This window comes from Monodon monoceros, unplaced genomic scaffold (assembly GCF_005190385.1).
Source record: "Monodon monoceros isolate NGI ecotype Baffin Bay Population unplaced genomic scaffold, NGI_Narwhal_1 Super_Scaffold_2, whole genome shotgun sequence".
NCBI lineage: Eukaryota > Metazoa > Chordata > Mammalia > Artiodactyla > Monodontidae > Monodon > Monodon monoceros.
Genome location: NW_021703776.1, coordinates 19,795,129 through 19,817,664, shown reverse-complemented (window position 1 = coordinate 19,817,664; position 22,536 = coordinate 19,795,129). Strand labels below are relative to the sequence as shown.

At 37.8% G+C, this 22,536-nt stretch overlaps 1 protein-coding gene across 4 annotated transcripts in view; it reads left to right on the top strand.

Moving 5' to 3' along the window:
- Positions 1-22,536, top strand: part of FAM185A (family with sequence similarity 185 member A) — a 67,284-nt gene that overhangs the window by 42,334 nt on the left and 2,414 nt on the right. For 3 of the 4 annotated variants that reach the window (XM_029233609.1, XM_029233608.1, XM_029233606.1), the window contains one exon: positions 2,928-3,062. In XM_029233609.1, coding sequence (XP_029089442.1) covers positions 2,928-3,062 — 135 coding nt within the window. Of the gene's footprint in view, positions 1-2,927; positions 3,063-3,798; positions 4,417-22,536 lie in introns of those variants that run through there. The other variant, XM_029233607.1, reaches the window with a different exon arrangement.

Below are 22,536 nucleotides of genomic sequence, written 5' to 3'. Positions count from 1 at the left end.
CTTTTTGCCCAGTGAGGCTCTCTTTGTCAATGTCAAAATAAAACTACAAACACAGACGTCTGAAACTGAAGTTATTGCTGAGACACAGGTATTTTTTGATTTCTCAAGATCATATATTTTTTCCTTTTAAATAGGATAATATTATGTTCTCACTAAATTTCTAAGAGCTTCAATAATACTATTCAGGGTATTTTGTAAATGTCAAAAAAGGTCATATAACTGCTTTCTTGTATTATGAAGACCCAAGGAGAAAAAACATTACTACATTTAATGTAACTAGTAACAGAGTAAAAACAAAGTTTTGAATAGCAGCTCTTACATGAAAATTATTTCCTGTTTTGTATGGATGGGCAAAAAAGTGAAACAAAAAGCATTGCTAATCTTCATCCACTTTAATTATTTTTAACTATTATTTGGATTGTTGTTCCAGTAACTTACTGAAATAGCATATGATGTTGCAAGACTTGATTGGGATTACAATTTTGTGTTTTCTCCTATTGGGACCATGATACTGGCAGGAGCTTAAAGATAACTGGAAACAAAGATTTCTGTCTTAATTCAGGTCTCTAATTCTCACTACACTTGGGAACAGTAACTTTCTGGAGTGATGGAAAGTTATTCAGGATTCTATTGCTTAATAGTAAAGACATCTGGAATCCTTTCCAACTCTGCCACTGTCTTGCTGTAGGGTTTAAGAGCCAGCTACTTGAGTCTCTTAGGCTGCCCTTTCAGCTCCTATGGCCATTTTGCCAAGTGAAAAAGAATGTCACAATGCTTGTTTCCTCTCTTCCTATGAAACTTAACATAGTGACCTTATTCATTCATTCAGAAAGGCTGTGTTATGGCTTGAGAGTCAGAACTGCATCTGAGTACTGACTTTTCCACTTAAAAATTGTCCTTGATAAAGCCACTAATCTTAGTATATAGTATCCCTTCAATTAATGATGCTGTTGTTAGTTCACTTTTTAATTTTTTAAAAATGGTATTGATGTCAATAACCGTGAAGCAGTTTTTGAAGTGAAAAGAGGTTGAAGACATACAGGCGCTCTCCTTTCTAAAGAAGATAGTCTTAGAGATGGGACATTTGGGAAAGCTTTCAAGTCGTGAGAATTCTTCATTCATAAATAGGAATGGAGTTTTAATAGTGATAGTTTTTGCTTTTTAAGGATGTGGAGAGAGATGGGGATAGAACTATCTGCATTGCTTAACATTTTTAAAACTCTGACAGGGCTTCCCTGGTGGCGCAGTGGTTGAGAGTCCGCCTGCCGGTGCAGGGGACACGGGTTCGTGCCCCAGTCCGGGAGGATCCCGCGTGCCGCGGAGCGGCTGGGCCCGTGGGCCATGGCCGCTGGGCCTGCGCGTCTGGAGCCTGTGCTCTGCGGCGGGAGGGGCCACAGCAGTGAGGGGCCTGCGTACCGCAAAAAAAAAAACAAAAAAAACCCCCACAAAAACTCTGACAGATTTAAGATCCCTTATTTAAGAACAGAAAAGAAAGATGTTCATAAAATTATTACATTTGATGTATGTAGAGGTAATGTCCTAGAAAAAGTTTTTAAAATCTGTTATTTTCTACTTTTTAAAGTATGTTTGGTAGAAAAAACATGTATCTTCTATTCCTCCTGACATATTCCAGGTTTGTTTTTGTTTTGTATTTTCCTAAAGCTCTCATATCTGTTTTTATGGGCAACTCCTGTTAGTAGTTTACATTTAAACCCTGAAAAGCAATTTCTTTTTTAAATAAGATAAACCAATTGTATTTATGTGCTTTGTTCCCCCCTTTTTGAGTAGTAAATATGAAACTTCATCAGTCTTAACCCCAGATTTCCAACTCCCATTAGAAAGGCTGAGAAGATGTGGAATTATTTAGTGAAACTTAAGCTGATGTTCACCAAACTAGAAAGCACACAAAGACCCATAAATAAATGCCTTCTAAAAGGAATCTTTACAACATTCACAATGGATGTCATCCTGACCATCTTTGTCCACAGAGTTGGGGTTACTGTTTTATGGGAAAGACCTCTCTTATTTATTTGATATATGAGAAATAGAGAAAGAAAAACTCTTGAAACAGGAGTGTACTGGTGAGTTTGCACTGCAAACCACATAATTGTTTTGAAAAATGATTCCTTCCTAACAGAGTACTTTTTATTTCGTCCTTTAGAAGTTGAATTATTGTAAGATTGTAGATGAAATAAAGTTGAGTGTCTTGCTTCAGGTACCCAAAATTCTGTAATCCATTAAAAAGAAATGTTAGTCAGTTGAAATTTAAATATTTCCGTTTTAAATTTTTGTTATCGCCCTCTCCACACCCCCAACCAAATAAGGTACCACTGAAAGCACAAGAGCTCAGGGTTCTGGTTGTATTATAATAATCAGTGAGGTTACAAGTCCTGTAATACAATGAGGTAGCAGTGTATGAAACACGACAATGGTTAAGAGCATAGGTTTGTTGTCATTGAAATGGACCTTGATTCCAGCAGTAGCTGTAGTGGAAACTTGAGCAAGTTCTTATCTGTAAAATCGGAATTATAATAATACCTCATAAAGTTGAGAGAGAAATTAAAAGATAATATAATGAAGGTGTTTGGCTCTTAGCAAATGCTCAATTAATGGTAAATTCTGTCTATAAGCTGCATGTGTATTAAACTCTACACTTTTCTGGTATTGGATGAGCTGAGAAGGGCTATTGGCAAAAAGAGAAATAGTAGTTCATGATGTCCTAATGACTCATATTCTTGACAGAAGATACTGTGAATGCCTTGGGAATACCTGGGAGTAAGGAAAAGGTACAGCTATTTAAATAAAATAAGCTGATGAGTAAAGACAGTGTATCAGGAGCAGTGCTACCTGTTCAATCATTTTTTATAATAGGCTCTAGTACTTTTTATTTCTTTGCATTAATAAGCTCTCCTTTAAATTTATCACAGGATCTGTTCTTGTCAAGGTTGCATCTTCTCTTCAAGCTTATTTACAGTTATCAGGGAAAGAGATTGATGTGAACTCAGCAGTCCATGTTGAAGAAATGGATGAAGCTCATAAAGATGACGGTATAATAATTACTGGTAAGGAGGCTGCATTTTGCTATGTAAGGTGAATAGTCATTGTCCATCTATGAGTAGAAATATGCTACATTTAACTGAAGTTTTAGTCTTTATTCCTTTCCATTGTCACATGTTGGCGTTTGACACTTTTTTCTTCCAACTGCTTATCAGTAACACAATTGCAGACATTTAGTTTGAAGCACTCACTATTCCTGGATAGTGAATAGTCATTAGATAAAATTTATTTGAAAAACTTCCCTATCAAAGAGATATTTGCACACTCATATTCATAGCAGCATTATTCACAGTAGCCAAGAGGTAGAAGCACCCCAAATGTCTATTGATGGATGAAAGCAAAAATGAAATGTGATATATAAACATACAATGGAATACTGTTCAGCCTTAAAAAGGAAGGAAATCCTGTCACATGCTACAACATGGATGCACCTTGAGGACACTATGCTAAGTGAAATAAGCCAATCACAAAAAAGACAAATAATGTATGATTGCATTTATACAAGATATCTAAGGAAACAAAGTACAGGGAGAGGAAAATGAGTTGTTCAGCAGGTATGAAGTTTCAGTTTTGCAAGATGAAAAAGTTCTGGAGATCTATTGCACAACAATATGAATATACTTAACACTGCTAAACTGTAAACTTAAAAGTAGTTAAAATGGTAAATTTTATTTTATGTGTTTTTTACCATAATCAAAAATCTGAAAACCATTAAAATTTTTTTTTTCTTTTTTGGCACAGCTGCTTTCTAATTCTTGGACTTGAAAATCAACTACAGTTGACCCTTGAACTACAGAGGGGTTAGGGACACTGGTCCCCTGCCCCAGGGCAGTCGAAAATCCACCTGTAACTTTGCAGTCAGCCCTCCATATTTGTGGTTCCACATCTGTAGATTCAACCAACTGCAGATCGTGTAGTACTATCGTATGTATTTACTGAAAAAATCTGTGTATAAGTGGATTTGCATAGGTCAAACCTGTGTTGTTCAAGGGCCAACTGTAAATACATATATTACAGTGTAAGATGTAAAGTTAATTTTGTATGATTATAATAAATAGGAGTTTGGTTTGGTATTATGCACATTGTAAACTTGATCTTTTAGTACAACCTGACCTTTTAGTACAAATTCTCAATTCCAGAAATGTGAAGAGCTTTTCCACATTTTTTCTAATTACCTGTGGATGTATTAATGGCTGATACTACTTAAAAAAATATGTATGGTATAGATAATTATATAGTAAAAAAAATTAATGCTGGCAAACTTTTTAAAATCTTAACCAGAATGGCATTGAGAAGGACATTGAAATTACCATGAGGTCTTGATATAGCAATCTATGTATGTATACAAAATTGTTTTAAGTTTCTGGTCTCTTAGTTTCAAATGCATTTTCAATATCCTGAATTTGTACTGTCCTCTTCTCACGATTGCTGGTTTTGATGTCATATTTGTGTGTGGATGATTTCCTACCTTTATTCTATGTTTGCCTTTCCCATTTGTTAGTTTTCTTGTTTCTAATTGTGGCCTTTTCTTTTCTGTATACAGAAGTTCCTTTAGCATTCGTTGCAAAGCTGATCTAGTGGCGCTGAATTCTCTTAACTTTTGCTTGTCTGTAAAGCTTTTGATTTCTCTGTCAAATCTGAACATATGTATCTTAAGTATATCATGCCACTCCCCTTCTGGCCTGAAGAATTTCTGCTGAAAAATCAGCTGATAACCGTATGGGGATTCCCTTGTATGTTATTTGTTGCTTTTTCCCTTATCTTTTAATATTTTAAAAGATTTTAAAATTTTTCTCTTTGTCTTTAATTATTGTCAATTTGACTAATAGATGTCTCAGTGTGTTCTTCCTTGAGTTAATCCTGTATGGGACTCTGTGATTCCTGGACTTGAGTGAGTGTTTCCTTTCCCATGTTAGAGAAGTTCTCAGCTATTATCTCTTCAGATATTTTCTCAGTCCCTTTCTCTCTCTTTTCTCCTTTTGGGACCCCATGATGCAAATGTTGATGCATTTAATGTTGTCCCAGAGGTGTCTGAGATTGTCTTTATTTCTTTTCATTCTTTTTCTTTTGTTCCGTTCGGCAGCAGTGATTTCTACCAGTCTGTCTTCCAGCTTACTTATTCGGTCTTCTGCCTCATTTATTCTGCTATTGATTCCTTCTAGCATATTTTTCACTTCAGTTATTGTATTGTTCATTTCTGTTTGCTCTTTAAAGCTTTTAGCTCTTTATTAAACATTTCTTGTATCCTCAGTCTGTGCACCATTCATTTCATGAGATCTTGGATCATGTTTACTATCATTACTTCTGAATTCTTTTTCAGGTAGATTGCCTATCTCTGCTTCACTTAGTTTTTCTTCCGTGGTTTTATCTTCTTCCTTCGTCTGTGACCTATTTCTCTGCCATATCATTTTGTTTAACTTCCTCTGTTTGTGGTCTCCATCCCTCAGGCTTTAGGATTGTAGTTCTTCTTGGTTCTAGTGTCCGCCCCCTGGTGGATGAAGTTGGTCCAGGGGTTTGTGCAGGCTTCCTGGTGGGAGGGGCTGGTGCCTGCCCACTGATGGGTGGAGCTGCATCTTGTCCCTCTGGTGTGCAGGGTCGTGTCAAGGGGTGTGTTTCTAGGTGGCTGTTTGCTCAGGCCAACTTTAAGCAGCCTGTCTGCTGATGGGTGGAGCTGTGTTCCCACCCTGTTGGTTGTTTGGACTGAGGCGTCCCAGCACTGGAGCCTGCAGACTGTTGGTGGGGCCGGGTCTCAGTGCCAAAATGGTGACCTCCAGGAGAGCTCATGCTGATGAGTGTTCCCTGGAGCGTCCACCACCAGTGTCCTTGACTCCACAGTGAGCCGGAGCTGACCCCTGCCTCCACAGGAGACCCTCCATAACCCGCAGGTAGGTCTGGCCCAGGTTTCTATGGAGTCACTGTTTTGCCCTGGGTCCCAGTGCATGTGAAAACTTGTGTACATCCTCCAAGAGTGGAGTCTCTGTTTCCTCAGACCTGTGGAGCTCCTGCACTCAAGCCCCACTGGCCTTCAAAGCCAAATGCTCTGGGGGCTCCTCCTTGCGATATCAGACTCCCAGGCTGGGGAGCCTGACATGGGACTTGGAACTCTCACCCTGTGGGAGGACCTCTGCAATATAATTATTTTCCAGTTTGTGGGTTGCGCACCCAGTGGGTATGGAATTTGATCATGTTGTGAAAGTGCCCCTCCTACTATCTCGTTGTGGCTTCTTTGTTTTGGGGTGTAGAATATCACTTTTGGTAGGTCTGAGTCCTTTTTGTTGATGATCATTCAGCAGTTAGTTGTGATTTTGGTGTTTTCGTGAGAAGAGGTGAGCTTAAATCCTTCTACTGCGCCATCTTGTCTCCAGCCCAGAGGACATTGAAATTAAAGTGTGTATGTGCACGTATGCCACAGGCTTACCCATGAGATAGTCTCAAGAAAAAGAAAGTGTGGTGGTGGTGTGTGGTTATGGTGGCATTGGGGTATCTTCATAAGACCAAGTTTCACAATTATTAACAGCCACTATATTAAATCTTGGCAGAGAGTAAAGATTATTTGGGGGAGGCAGTATTTTTTTTGGCAAAAATAATTTATTTAATGACGAAGAAAAAAGATCAAGTTTCAGTTTTAAATATTCATTTTATATATCGTAAAGGTTAAGAAGTCAGTCTTAAAAATCATAGAATATTAACAAAAAGCACAGCAGTAATAAAAATAACACCTGTACACTTTCAGATTAACTCAGTGCCTAATGGGCAGACTCTTAGTTACGCAGAGAAAATTGGATGAAAATTTAAGTGTATTAAATGTGGTAAGAATCAGTTTCTTGTGATCTGATATCTTGAATTTGATAGGGAGCCAATAGAGTTACCTTTTTTGGCCCTGGTAATGTAAAGTAATAATACAAATTTGTTTAATAATGCTCTGAATGATAGCATAATCAAATTATTTTACATAAGTTAAGAATGTTTGAATTATAAATTATTTTTTCAGTTTTCATTCTGTAACTCGTAGAATCATATGCCTTTTTAAAATTTAGATTTAGTTTAAGTTGCATTTCAAAACCCTGTTCTCATCATTCCAACCATTAAAAAAAAAAGACCTTATTAAATCCTCTAAGAACAGTTACTAGTCCTGTCATTGGATAAAATCATTATCTGCGGACCCAATCTCTTTATTAAGTCTTGCCCATTTCCATTCCACTAAACAGGTACCACCTCAAACTTAATATATTTGAAAACAAATATTATCTTTTCCTAGCCTAGTTCCTCTTCCACCTGTCATCTCTATTTTCCTTTATTTGTTCAGTCAGTCCCTCAGCAAACATTTATTGAGTCGGGTACTGCTAGAAACTAGGAGTGCAAAGATAAGATAATAAAGTTTGGTCTCTCTGCCATCTGAGGAGGTTACATCCTAGTGAAGCAAGACAGACAAACCAGTGAATACAATACAATAAATGTTATAATAAAGGTATGTACGTGGTACTGTGAGAGCATGGAGGTGGTGCATCTAAATTACACTAGCGTTGTGAGTTTGAGGAAGTGAGACAAGTCCAATATAGCTAGAGTGTAGCGAGTAAGGGGCACAGTGGTATAAAAGGAGGCTGGAGAGTTCGATAGGGATCAGATCATATAGGGCAGATTTGGCTTTTATACTCAGTGCTTTGCAAAGGCACTGAAAGGTTTTAATCTGGGGTTCATATAATCAGATCTGTATATTAGAAAGATCACTAAATGTTGAGTGGGGAAAAATTGGAAAGGACAATGGTGGATGAAGGAAAAGTTAATTTTAATTAGCAGGTTACTGTAGTAATTCAGGAGAAAGAGTTCAGTGGCCTGGACTCCACAGTGATCTATTTTAAACTAAACAAATAAATAAATAAGCCTTGGATAAATTTTGGTGGAAAAAAATTGATATAGGTGTACCTCATTTTATTGTACTTTGCTTTATTGCAGTTCACAGATACAATTTGTGTTTTTCACAAATTGAAGTTTTGTGACAACTGTGCATGGAGCTTGTTTGTTGGCACCATTTTTCCAAGAGCATTTGCTCACTTTGCATCTCTGTATTTCGTTTTGGTAATTCTCACAGTATTTCAAACTTTTAAAATTATTATTTGTTTTGTTGATATGTGGTCAGTGGTCTTTGATGTTACTGTTGCAGTTGTTTTGGGGCATCATGAATGACGTTGCCCATATAAGACATAAAACTTAATTGATAAATGTTCTGTGTCTTCTGACTGCTCTACTGATTGGCTGGTCCCCTGGTTCTCTCCCTCTCCTCAGACCTCCCTATTCCCTGAGACACAACAGTATTGAAATAGGCCAGTGAATAACCGTACCATGGCCTCTAAGTCATCAAGTGAAGGGAAGAGTTGCACATCTCACTTTAAATCGAAAGCTAGAAATGATTAAGCTTAATGAGGAAGGCATATTGAAGCCAAGATAGGATGAGAGTTAGGCCTCATCCAGGTAGCCAAGTTGTGAATGCAAAGGAAAAGTTCTTAAAGGAAATTAAAAGTGCTACTCCAGTGAACACGTGAATGATAAGAAAGCGAAACAGCCTTATTGCTGATATGGAGAAAATTTTAGTGGTTTGGATAGAAGATCAAGCCAGCCACAACTTTCCTTTAAGCCAAAACCTAATCCAGAGCAAGGTCCTAACTCTTTCCAATTCAGTAAAGGCTGAGAGGGATGAGGAAGCTGCAGAAGAAAAGTTTGAAGCTAGCAGAGTTTGGTTTAAGGAGGTTTAAGGAAATACGCTGTCTCCATATCATAAAACTGCAAAGTGAAAGCAGCAAGTGCTGATGTATAAGCTGCAGCAGGTTATCCAGAAGATCTAGCTAAGGTAATTAATGAATGTGACTTCACTAAACAACAGATTTTCAATGTAGAAGAAACAGCCTTATATTGGAAGAAAATTCCACCTAGGCCTTTCATAGCTAGAGAAGAGAAGTCAGTGCCTGGCTTCACAGCTTCAAAGGACTGAATGACTCTGCTTAAGGGCTAATGCAGCTGGTGACTTAAAGTTGAAGCCAGTGTTCGTTTACCATACTGAAAATCCTACACGCCTTCAGAATTACACTCAATCTACTCTGCCTGTGCTCTATAAACGGAACAACAAAGCCTTGGTGACAGCATATCCGTTTACAACATGGTTTAGTGAATATTTTAAGCCCACTGTTGCTACCTACTGCTCAGGAAAAGAAAAAAAAGATTCCTTTCAAAATATTACTGTGCACTGACAATGCAGTTAGCCACCCAAGAGCTCTGATAGAGATGTACAATGATATTAATGTTTTCATGCCTGCTAACACAACATCCATCCTGCAGCCCACAGATCTGGAGTAAATTCGACTTTCAAGTCTTATTATTTAAGAAACACATTTTGTAAGGCTCTAGCTGCCATAGATAGTGATTCCTCTGATGGATCTGAGCAAAGTGAGCTGAAAACCTTCTGGAAAGGATTCACCATTCTAGATGCCACTAGAACATTTGTGATTTATGGGAAGAGGTCAAAATAGCAACATTAACAGGAATTTAGAAGAAGTTGAGTCCAACCCTCATGGATGACTTTGAAGGAAGTCATGACTTTGGAGGAAGTAACTGCAGATGTGGTGGAAATAGCAAGAGAACTAGAATTATAAGTGGAGCTGGAAGATGTGACTGAATTGCTGCAATTTCATGATGAAACTTTAATGGATAAAGAATTGCTTCTTATGGATGAGCAAAGAAAGTGGTTTCTTGAGATGGAATCTAGTCCTGGTGAAGATGCTAGCAGATTGTTGAAATTATAACAAAGGATTTAGAATATTACACAAATTTAGTTGATAAAGCAGCAGCAAGATTTGAGAGGATTGGCTCCAATTTTTAAAGAAGTTCTACTGTGGGTAAAATGCTATCAAACAGTATTGCATGCTACAGAGAAACAATGAAAGGAAGAGTCAGTCAATACACCAAACTTCGTTGTTGTCTTATTTTAGGAAATGGCCGTATCCACTCCAGCTTCCAGCAGCCACCAGCCTAATCAGTCAGCAGCCATCAACACTGAAGCAAGACCCTCCACCAGCAAAAAGATTATTAATTGCTAGTCAGATAATGGTTAGCATTTTTTGTTTTACTCTTTATAAATTTTTATTATATAAAAAATTTATAAAATTTTAAATTATGCTTGTAAATGGATGCTATGAGGAAGATGCATGCTTACCTCATTGGTTATTATGAAGCTTCTTAGGCCATTTAATTATTTTTCTGTTATTTGTTACTATATCTTATACTCTAGCCCCTATTTCCTAAACCAGGAAGGACCAAATTTTAGAGCAAAGTTTATTTCCTGCCCACAGTCCAAGAATCTGGGTACTGATCAGCAAATTTCTTTTGGAGAGTAGCACATGATGTACGATGAGGTTGGGCCCCAGGTTGTCTCTGATAGTAGATTAAATCCATTAAAGTAATCGTACAGAGGGACTTCAGATAAACACAACAGTCTCCTGTGGAGAGAGCTGTATGAACAAGTTATTGAGTTTAGAGAAACTTTTGTTTCATTTTGATTCCAAAACTGGTGCCCAAAAGGCCACAGACCTTATTTATCAAGTGGATATCAAGTGGAATAATTTGAGGCCTAGAAAATTAAAGCAGTTTGCTTTTTCTATGGAGATTTTCAATCTGAAACCCAAGTTTGGAAGTAATGAGCAACTTTATGTGTCAGTTGTTATTATAGGCAGCTGAGCTCAGCTCTTTTGGGCCACCATACAGAGCCTATGAGGCATAGAAACAGAAATACTCTCACTGCTAAGAGTTCTGGATTGTATCTGTAGCATGATTTCTGCAAGAAACCATGCCAATAAACTTTAGTTCCTGGGGCTCAGGCTTCCCACAGGGTTTGATGTGTCAGCCCTGTAATTTTATTTAAATTCCTGCTCCATGGTTTCCCTTGTTGTTGCCGTCACTGGTAAATAACTGTGTGTTGTATAATTCTTTTTTTTTTTTGAATTTTATTTTATTTTTTTATACAGCAGATTCTCCAATTTTATACACATTGGGATTGTCAATCCCAATCGCCCAATTCATCACACCACCACCCCCACCCCTGCACCGCTTTCCCCCCTTGGTGTCCATACGTTTGTTCTCTACATCTGTGGCTCAGTTTCTGCCCTGCACACCGGTTCATCTGTACCATTTTTCTAGGTTCCGCATATATGCGTTAATATACGATATTTGTTTTTCTCTTTCTGACTTACTTCACTCTGTGTGACAGTCTCTAGGTTCATCCAGGTCCCTACAAATGACCCAATTTCGTTCCTTTTTATGGCTGAGAAATATTCCACTGTATATATGTACCACATCTTCTTTATCCATTTGTCTGTCAGTGGGCATTTAGGTTACTTCCATGACCTGGCTATTATATATAGTGCTGCAATGAACATTGGGGTGCATGTGTCTTTTTGAATTGCAGTTTTCTCTGGGTATATGCCCAGTAGTGGGATTGATGGGTCATATGGTAGTTCTATTTTTAGTTTTTTAAGGAACCTCCATACTGTTCTCCATAGTGGCTGTATCAATTTACATTCCCACCAACAGTGCAAGAGGGTTCTCTTTTCTCCACACCCTCTCCAGCATTTGTTGTTTGTAGATTTTCTGATGATGCCCATTCTAACTGCTGTGAGGTGATACCTCATTGTAGTTTAGATTTGCGTTTCTCTAATAATTAGTGATGTTGAGCATCTTTTCATGTGCTTCTTGGCCATCTGTATGTCTTCTTTGGAGAAATGTCTACTTAGGTCTTCTGCCCATTTTTGGACTGGGTTGTTTGTTATTTTAATATTGAGCTGCATGAGCTGTTTATATATTTTGGAGATTAATCCGTTCTCCATTGATTCGTTGGCAAATATTTTCTCCCATTCAGAGGGTTGTCATTTTGTCTTGTTTGTAGTTTCCTTTGCTTTGCAAAAGCTTTGAAGTTTCATTAGGTCCCATTTGTTTATTTTTGTTTTTATTTCCATTACTCTAGGAGGTGGATCAAAAAAGATCTTGCTCTGATTTATGTCAGAGAGTGTTCTTCCTGTGTTTTCCTCTAAGAGTATTTATAGTGTCTCATCTTACATTTAGGTCTCTAATCCATTTTGAGTTTATTTTTGTGTATGGTGTTAAGGAGTGTTCTAATTTCATTCTTTCACATGTAGCTGTCTAGTTTTCCCAGCACCACTTATTGAAGAGACTGTCTTTTCTCCATTGTATATCCTTGCCTCCTTTGTCATAGATTAGTTGACCATAGGTGCGTGGGTTTATCTCTGGGCTTTCTATCTTGTTCCATAGATCTATGTTTCTGTTTTTGTGCCAGTCTTGATTACTGTAGCTTTGTAGTAGAGTCTGAAGTCAGGGAGCCTGATTCCTCCAGCTCCGTTTTTTTCCCTCACGACTACTTTGGCTATTCGGGGTCTTTTGTGTCTCTGTACAAATTTTAAGATTTTTTGTTTTAGTTCCATAAAAAATGCCATTGGTAATTTGATAGGGATTGCATTGAATCTGTAGATTGCTTTGGGTAGGATAGTCATTTTCATAATGTTGATTCTTCCAATCCAAGAACATGGTATATCTCTCCATCTGTTAGTATCATCTTTAATTTCTTTCATCAGTGTCTTATAGTTTTCTGCATACAGGTTTTTTGTCTCCCTAGGTAGGTTTATTCCTAGGTATTTTATTCTTTTTGTTGCAGTAGTAAATGGGAGTGTTTCCTTAATCTCTGTTTCATATTTTTCATTATTAGGGTATAGGAATGGAAGAGATTTCTGTGCATTAATTTTGTATCCTGCAACTTTACCAGATTCATTGATTAGCTCTAGTAGTTTTCTGGTGGCATCTTTAGGATTCTCTATGTCTAGTATCATGTCATCTGCAAACAGTGACAGTTTTACTTCTTCTTTTCCCATTTGTATTCCTTTTATTTCTTTTTTTTCTCTGATTGCCATGGCTAGGACTTCCAAAACTATGTTGAATAATAGTGGTGAGAGTGGACGTCCTTGTCTTGTTCCTGATCTTAGAGTAAAGGCTTTCAGTTTCTCACCACTGAGAATGATGTTTCCTGTGGGTTTGTCATATGTGGCCTTTATTATGTTGAGGTAAGTTCCCTCTATGCCCACTTTCTGGGGAGTTTTTATCATAAATGGGTGTTGAATTTTGTCAAAAACTTTTTCTGCCTCTATTGAGATGATCATATGGTTTTTATTCTTCACTTTGTTATTATGGTATATCACATTGATTAATTTGCATATATTGAAGAATTCTTGCATCCCTGGGATAAATCCCACTTGATCATGGTGTACGATCCTTTTAATGTGCTGTTGGATTCTGTTTACTAGTATTTTGTTGAGGATTTTTGCATCTATATTCATGAGTGATGTTGGCCTGTAATTTTCTTTTTTTGTAGTATCTTTGTCTGGGTTTGGTGTCAGGGTAATGGTGGCGTCATAGAATGAGTTTGGGAGTGTTCCTTCCTCTGTAACTTATTGGAAGAGTTTGAGAAGGACAGGTGTTAGCTCTTCTTAAATGTTTGATAGAATTCACCTGTGAAGCCATCTGGTCCTGGACTTTTGTTTGTTGGAAGATTATTAATCACAGTTTCAATTTCATTACTTGTGATTGGTCTGTTCATATTTTCTATTTCTTCCTGGTTCAGTCTTGGAAGGTTATACCTTTCTAAGAATTTGTCCATTTTATTGGCATAGAGTTGCTTGTAGTAATCTCTTAGGATGCTTTGCATTTCTGTGGTGCCTGTTGTAACTTCTCCTTTTTCATTTCTAATTTTATTGATTTGAGTCCTGTCTCTCCTGTTCTTGATGAGTATGGCTAATGGTTTATCAATTTTGTTTATCTTCTCAAAGAACCAGCTTTTAAAAAAAAAAAAAAGAACCAGCTTTTATTAGTTTTATTGATGTTTGCTATTGTTTTCTCTGTTTCTATTTCATTTATTTCTGCTCTGATATTTATGATTTCTTTGCTTCTGCTAACTTTGGGTTTTGTTTGTTCTTCTTTCTCTAGTTCCCTTAGGTGTAAGGTTAAATTGTTTATTTGAGATATTTGTTGTTTCTTGAGGTAGGCTTGTATTGCTATAAACTTCCCTCTTAGAACCGCTTTTGCTGCATCCCATAGGTTTTGGATCATCATGTTTTCACTGTCATTTGTCTCTAGGTATTTTTTGATTTCCTCTTTGATTTCTTCTGTTATCTCTTGGTTATTTAGTAATGTGTTGTCTAGCCTTCATGTGTTTGTGTTTTTTACATTTTTTTCCCTGTAATTGATCTCTAATCTCGTAGCGTTGTTGTCAGAAAAGATGCTTGATAGGATTTCAATTCTGTTAAATTTACTGAGGCTTGATTTGTGACCCAAGATGTGATCTATCCTGGAGAATGTTCCGTGCGCACTTGAGAAGAAAGTGTAATCTGTTGTTTTTGGATGGAATGTCCTATAAATATCAATTAAATCTATCTGGTTTATTGTGTCATTTAAAGCTTGTGTTTCCTTATGAATTTTCTGTTTGGATGATCTGTCCATTGGTGTAAGTGAGGTGTTAAAGTCCCCCACCATTATTGTGTTACCATCGATTTCCTCTTTTATAGCTGTTAGCAGTTGCCTTATGTATTGAGGTGCTCCTATTTTGGGTGCATATATATTTATAATTGTTATATCTTCTTTTTGGATTGATCTCTCGATCATTATGTAGTGTCCTTCCTTGTCTCTTGTAACATTCTTTATTTTAAAGTCTATTTTATCTGCTATGAGAATTTCTACTCCAGCTTTCTTTTGATTTCCATTTGCATGAAATATCTTTTTCCATCCCCTCATTTTCAGTCTGTATGTGTCCCTAGGTCTGAAGTGGGTCTCTTGTAGGCAGCATATATATGGGTCTTGTTTTTGTATCCATTCAGCAAGCCTGTGTCTTTTGGTTGGAGCATTTAATCCATTCACATTTAAGGTACTTATCGATATGTATGTTCCTATTACCATTTTCTTAATTGTTTGGGGTTAGTTTTTGTAGGTCCTTTTCTTCTCTTGTGTTTCCCACTTAGAGAAGTTCCTTTAGCATTTGTTGTGGAGCTGGTTTGGTGGTGCTGAATTCTCTTAGCTTTTGCTTGCCTGTAAAGCTTTGATTTCTCCATCGAACCTGAATGAGATCCTTGCCTGGTAGAGCAATCTCGGTTGTAGGTTCTTCCCTTTCATCACTTTAAGTATATCATGCCACTCCCTTCTGACTTGTAGAGTTTCTGGTGAGAAATCAGCTGTTAACGTTATGGGAGTTCCCTTCTATGCTATTTGTCGTTTTTCCCTTGCTGCTTTCAGTAATTTTTCTTTGTCTTTAATTTTTGCCAATTTGATTACTATGTGCCTCGGAGTGTTTCTCCTTGCGTTTTCCTGTATGGGACTCTCTGTGTTTCCTGGACTTGGGTGGCTATTTCCTTTTCCATTTCAGGCAAGTTTTTGACTATAATCTCTTCAAATTTTTCTCAGGTCCTTTCTCTCTCTCTTCTTCTGGGACCCCTAAAATGTGAATGTTGTTGTGTTTAAGAGGTCTCTTAGGCTGCCTTCATTTCTTTGCATTCTTTTTCTTTATTCTGTTCTGCAGCAGTGAATTCCACAATTCTGTCTTCCAGGTCAGTTATCCATTCTTCTGCCTCAGTTATTCTGCTATTGATTCCTTCTAGTGTAGTTTTCATTTCAGTTATTGTATTGTTCATCTCTGTTTGTTTGTTCTTTAATGCTTCTAGGTCTTTGTTAAACATTTCTTGCATCTTCTCGATCTTTGCCTCCATTCTTTTTCTGAGGTCCTGGATCATCTTCACTGTGATTATTCTGAATTCTTTTTCTGGAAGGTTGCCTGTCTCCACTTCATTTAGTTGTTTTTCTGGGGTTTTATCTTGTTCCCTCATCTGGTACATAGCCCTCTGCCTTTTCATCTTGTCTATCTTTCTGTGAATGTGGTTTTTGTTCCATAGGCTGCAGGATTGTAGTTTTTCTTGCTTCTGCTGTCTGCCCTCCTGTGGATGAGGCTATCTAAGAGGCTTGTGCAAGTTTTTTCATGGGAGGGACCGGTGGTGGGTAGAGCTGGGTGTTGCTCTGGTGGGCAGAGCTCAGTAAAATTTTAGTCCACTTGTCTGCTGATGGGTGGGGCTGGGTTCCCTCCCTGTTGGTTGTTTGGCCTGAGGCCACCCAACACTGGAGCCTACCCAGGCTCTTTGGTGGGGCTAATGGCGAACTCTGGGAGGGCTCATGCCAAGAAGTACTTCCCAGAACTTCTGCCGCCAGTGTCCTTGTCTTCATGGTGAGACACAGCCACCCCCGCCTCTGCAGGAGAGCCTCCAACACTAACAGGTAGGTCTGGTTCAGTCTCCCCTGGGGTCACTGCTCCTTCCCCTGGGTCCCGATGCACACACTACTTTGTGTGTGCCCTCCAAGAGTGGAGTCTCTGTTTACCCCAGTCCTGTCAAACTCCTGCAGTCAAATCCCGCTAGCCTTCAAAGTCTGATTCTCTAGGAATTCCTCCTCCCGTTGCCAGACCCCCAGGTTGGGAAGCCTGACGTGGAGCTCAGAACCTTCACTCCAGTGGGTGGACTTATGTGGTATAAGTGTTCTCCAGTTTCTGAGTCACCCACCCAGAAGTTATGGGATTTGATTTTATTGTGATTGCACCCCTCCTATTGTCTCATTTTGGCTTCTCCTTTGTCTTTGGATGTGGGGTATCTTTTTTGATGAGTTCCAGTGCCTTCCTGTCGATGATTGTTCATCAGTTAGTTGTCAGTGTGTGTTGTATAATTCTTAAAGTGCTTTACAAATATGTGCTATTCTGAGGTCAAAAGAAAGCCTGGAACTCTCTTAAGGTAAAACATTTACCTACTAAAGAGTTGTGCACAGTGTGTATTCTTTGGGATGCATTCTCTAATCCTTATGAGATCCTTGATTCTGAGTTTCGTGCTCTACCCATATATGGCAAATTGGATAGGTGGTGAATACCTTAGATAAGATATTTCTGGGAATAAGTTGACTTCTCTGTTAAGTTTTAGACTGGGTTCATCAGCTTAGATATGAAACCTCACCGTTGTATATCAAGCCATTTTTAAGACCAAAAATGCATGTGGTACAATTTAGATGATTAGAGATAAAGTATGTTGTCAGCCAAATGATTGTTGTTTGTCATTGTCTGCATGGTAGGGAAGGTGGTATTACTGGGTTCACTTTATTTTAGTCAAACTGGAAATGTAAAGCATAATAAAAATAAGTTCATTTGGTATCAAAATAAACTACCAAGTCAGAAGAGAGTTCTCGGCTTGTTTGTAGGCTGGAGACGTACATTTAATGGTATTGTGATTTATAATGGAAAACGGGTTCATTTGTTGGAAAAGATGTTGAAATGGGACCAAGCCCACAGGATGCCACTTTTAAGAGCTAGAGACAGTATTTTCTCTCCAAACGGGTGAAAAAATCTAGTCTTTTGATATGACTCATAGAAATAACTTATTTTTAGAACACACTTAAGTTTTGGTTTTCTCCAGGTTTACAGCATATGGATTTGTCAGTAATGTAGATGTGCTTCCGGATGACATGGAAGAAATTTGGTAACAGAATGAAGAATGCTGTAGGTTTATGGCTGTCTACTTAAAAATACTTTGACAGGTAGTTAATGTAGGAACTGCCTTCAGATCGTTTGTGCTTTTATGGTGTTTTTGTTTCTCCATTTTGTTAAAGTGTAAGATCCTGGGAGAGTGTAATAAGTAGACATCAGCTTTGTTTGTTAACGTTTCCCAAAAAAAAGGAAGATCAGGTTTTGTTCCCATTCACCTGAAAACTTTATTTGTTAAGGACAGATTGTAAATGTTAGACTTTGCAGGCTACATACGGTTTCTGTTGTTTATTCTCTTTTGTTTTGTTTCTTTATAACCCTTTAAAAGTGTAGAAGTCGGGCTTCCCTGGTGGCGCAGTGATTGAGGGTCCGCCTGCCAATGCAGGGGACATGGGTTCATGCCCCGGTCCGGGAAGATCCCACATGCCGCGGAGCGGCTAGGTCCGTGAGCCATAGCCGCTGAGCCTGCACGTCCGGAGCCTGTGCTCCGCAATGGGAGAGGCCACAACAGTGAGAGGCCTGTGTACCGCAAAAAAAAAAAAAAAAGCGTAGAAGCCATTCTTAGCTCTTAGGCCATAAAAACAGGCGTCAGGCCAGATTTGGCCTGTGGGCCATAGTTTGCTGATTCCTAGACTAGAGATCAAAGTACAGACCCCAGTCTTAGAGCATGTGAATTCTGTTTGTAATGCCTGGGTTTTTTTTTTTTTTTAGTTTTTGTTTTCATGTTTATTTTAGTCATATACGAAACACTGAACCACAGCCAAATCTTACCCTGAGGAAACTCTTCCCAGTAATGAAGAAAAAAGATTTATGCACCTAAAAGTGTAATCATGTAAAATTTAAGAAACAGTACAGCCATAGAAGGTATAAGATGCCAAGTAAAAACACAAAAACCTGTTCAACATCACTAGCCATTGGTATGGTACAAATTAGAACCAGAATGAGATGCTACTACATACCTATTAGAATGGCTAAAATAAGAAATACTGATAATATCAAATGCTGGCAAGGATGTGGAGAGATTGGATCTCTTCTGCATTGGTATTGGGCATGGAAAATAATATAGCCACTCCTGAATTCAGCCTGGCATTTTGTTAAAAAGAAAGTACCATATGACCCAACAATTACATTCCTGGGCATTTATCTTGGAGAAATGAAACTTAGTGTTCACATAAAAACCTGTACATAAGTATTCATAGCTTTATTTATAATAGCCAAAAAATGGAAATGACTAAAATATACTTCTATCGGTAAATGGTTACACAAACTGTGGTATGTCCACACAGTGGAGTAGTATTCAACAGTGAAAAAGAACAGTCTATTAATACACACAACTTGGATAGAAGTTAGGGGCATTATGCTGAGTGAAAATAGCCAGTCTCAAAATATTGCATACTGTATGATTACATTTATCTAATGTTCTTGAAGTGACATTATTATGGATATGGAGAACAGACAAGTTGTTGCAAAAAGTTAAGAAAGGAGAGGGAAGATAAAACTATAAAGAGATATCACATAGAACTTTCTTTGTGATGATAAAACAATTCTGTATCTTGATTATAATGATGATTATGTGAATCTATACATGTGATAAAATCTCATAAAAGTATACACAAAAACATGTAAAAGAGTGAGTGCATGTAAAAAATGGTGAAGCCTGAGTAAGTTCTGTAGTCTAATTAATTGTATGCCAAACAATTACCTATTTTTGATAATGCACGATGGTTATTATAAGATGTCAACATTGGAGAAACTGGGTAATGGGTGCACAGGACCTCTTTGTACTATTTTTACAACTTCTTTTGAGTCTTTAATTATTTCCCAACAAGAAATAACAGAGAGCATGATGTAGGGAGGGGAAAAAAGATGGGAAGAGGGAGAAAGAGAGAAAGATAGAAACAGTGAGGGCTTCTAGGCTAGAAGTAGAATAAAAAGGACTGAATTACCCTTCTACTTAAACCAACAACAACAAAAATTTTTAAATAGACAAAATACATGAAAAAACAGTTTCTAAGGTACTGTACATCAGGCAATGAAAGAAAGTGATCACTAAGAGCTGGGAAGCAAGCAAAATGAGTCCCTGCTTACTCCCTCGAGAGAGTCTTCAGGCTGTAGTACATGGAGAAGGGACTAATGTAGAGCCCAGCAGACTCCTTGAATTGAGGAAACCATAAGGAGAGTCCACAGAGGTTGATAGCTAGAGTTTATAAAGTACCAGAAGGAATAGAACCTAATGCTCACACAATTCCAGGAAAAACGCCTATCCCACCTGCCAGACTGGAAAATACCATAACTCATGGAGCACTGGGTAGAGCAGTTAGTAGTTGGAAAGAGCCCTAGACTGCACATTCCTCCAGAACTGCCTAACAAATCATAAAACAAGAGATGAAAAGTTGAAATTGTTTCCAAGTACTTTAACTGCACAAAGCTTGAGATTTATAGAAATACAAAAATGCTGGAACCCAACAAAATAAAATTCACCATGTCTGGCATCCAATCAAAGATTATCAGACAGGCAAATAGGCAAGAAATCATGACCCAAAATGAAGTGAATATCAATCGAAACCTATACAGAAAAGACACAGATGTTAGAATTAGCAGAGAAGAAAAATAAAATAGTTATTATAACTGAATTCCACATGTTGGGATAAAGTTAAGTAAGACATGGAAGATATAAAAAAGACCAAAATTGAAATTCTAGAAATGAAAACTACAATATCTGAGACGAAAAATACAGAGGATGTGATTAGACATAAAAGGATATTTCTTGGGCAAAACTGATTAATTGCATACTTGCTCAAAACCTAGTGTACCGTTGACTTTTTCATTATTCCAAATAATTGAGAGAAAATATAATGATGGGCAGCATTATAACTAGCTCAAAAATATTTGCTTGTAAAAATTTGTTGCTAAGATGCCCTGGATTGCACTTTTGTCAAGGGAAGAACAGATAAAAAATGTTGACATTAAAATATTTGGTTTTACGGGATTGTGTGTGGTGTTAGAGCTTTTGTTTGTGAAAAACGTGCATTAAAACTAAGACTTCAGGGGCTTCCCTGGTGGCGCAGTGGTTGGGAGTCTGCCTGCCGATGCAGGAGACACAGGTTCATGTCCCAGTCCGGGAGGATCCCATGTGCCGCAGAGCGGCTGTGCCCGTGAGCCATGGCTGCTGGACCTGCATGTCCAGAGCCTGTGCTCCGCAACGGGAGAGGCCACAGCAGTGAGAGGCCGGCATACCACAAAAAAAATAATAAAAATAAATAAATAAATAAGATTTCAGAGTAGTTATTTAAATCCTTTTTCAAAAGTGTATAATTTATTTTCCTAGCCAGCTGGTAAGCTTTTTGAGGGCATTACCATGTCTTTTTACATGTTTTGAACCTCCCTAAAATACTTAGCCTGATGCTTCCCATAGTGGGTGGTCAGTAGTGTTTATAATGTAAAAGAGGGAATCCTCCAGCTGTGATGCACTGAAATTTAACCTGTTCCTGATAAGACAACACCAGAATTATCCCTCAGAATGTAAGTAAACAAAGCCTGTTACAAGGTTTGGAGTGGGGAGTGGTGGGGTGGGGGGCAGGAAGAAGCTCACCTTAGCCAAGAGGCTTTTAAACAAGGCTATTTTTAAACAAGGAACAGAAATTCTGCCAGTTACTCCTTAGAGCCCTATCTTTGTCCATGGCTAGAGCTGATTAGATCAGGTGCATTTTGGGTTAAATAATGAGTAATGCTTATCAACCAGGTATTTGGAAATCACTCAGTCAGTCAAACTTGGATATTTATATACTTGAGTAGATTTGGACATGGCAGATTTTGAGAGCAAATGCTAGAGTTTAAAAACATGTCCTGAGAAGAAACTTTTCTCTCACTTAAAGGAAGCCAAGCCACACGGGGATAGGTTAGTCATTTCCCATTTCTTGGTCAAAAAAATATTGTCTGATTTTCATTGGTAAAGGGGATTAAATAAGGAACAAGGTTTCTGCAGCCCCAAGTTCCAATCTCTGTTACAAGATTTTTGTAGGAAGGAATTTATAAACTTTACAAATAAGAATTAGAATCTCCACAGATTCAACCCAAAGTACAGAGCTTTCAGTAAATTTCTTATTCGCAAGATAAAGCTATTTTCCAGCAACTTAAATGGAACTTTACAAACTGTCTTGCTTGTGAGTATTGTCCCTAAACTAAAATCACTTGTGTGTTCATTTTGTTAGTAACAATAGTACTGTGCATGGTCTCCTCTGCTGCAGAAGGAAATGGGTAGATTTGGCTTCTCCTTCCGTAAGCAAGAAACTCATGATTGAGGAGGTAAAAGATCTTAGATATTTGGGAAGCCCTTACTATTGTTGATGCTTTACTATTGCTATTAAAATGTGTAAAAAATAATAGAACAACCAATATTCAGGATTACCAGTTCTTTCCTCTACGTTTATTTGAATTACTAGAAAAAGAAGTTCTGTACTATACAAAAACTGTTGGTTGTAGATACCTTGAAATCCTGACCTGCTAAATGTGGTAAGGCACAAAAAGATGAACAGATTAAAATTGATAAAGTTGAACCCCTTAATGATGAAGATTGGGGGAAAAGAGAAGCTTCTAATACAGGGATTACTAGTTGGAATAAGAGAGATTTTAAGCAGTTTACTGAGAAGTGGGTTGTGATGATACTGAAAATACAGCAAGAGAAGTGGAAGGAAAAAGAAACTCTAGAGGAAGTCATTGAATATGCTGCTGTCTTTTGGGAAAGATCCAGTGAAGATGTAGATAGACAAGATTATGGCTCAGATTAAAGGGGAGAGACAAGAATTCACAGGAGAATTTGTATCACACAAAAGCACTTGACACAAAGATTGAATGGTACAAAGCACCTTTTC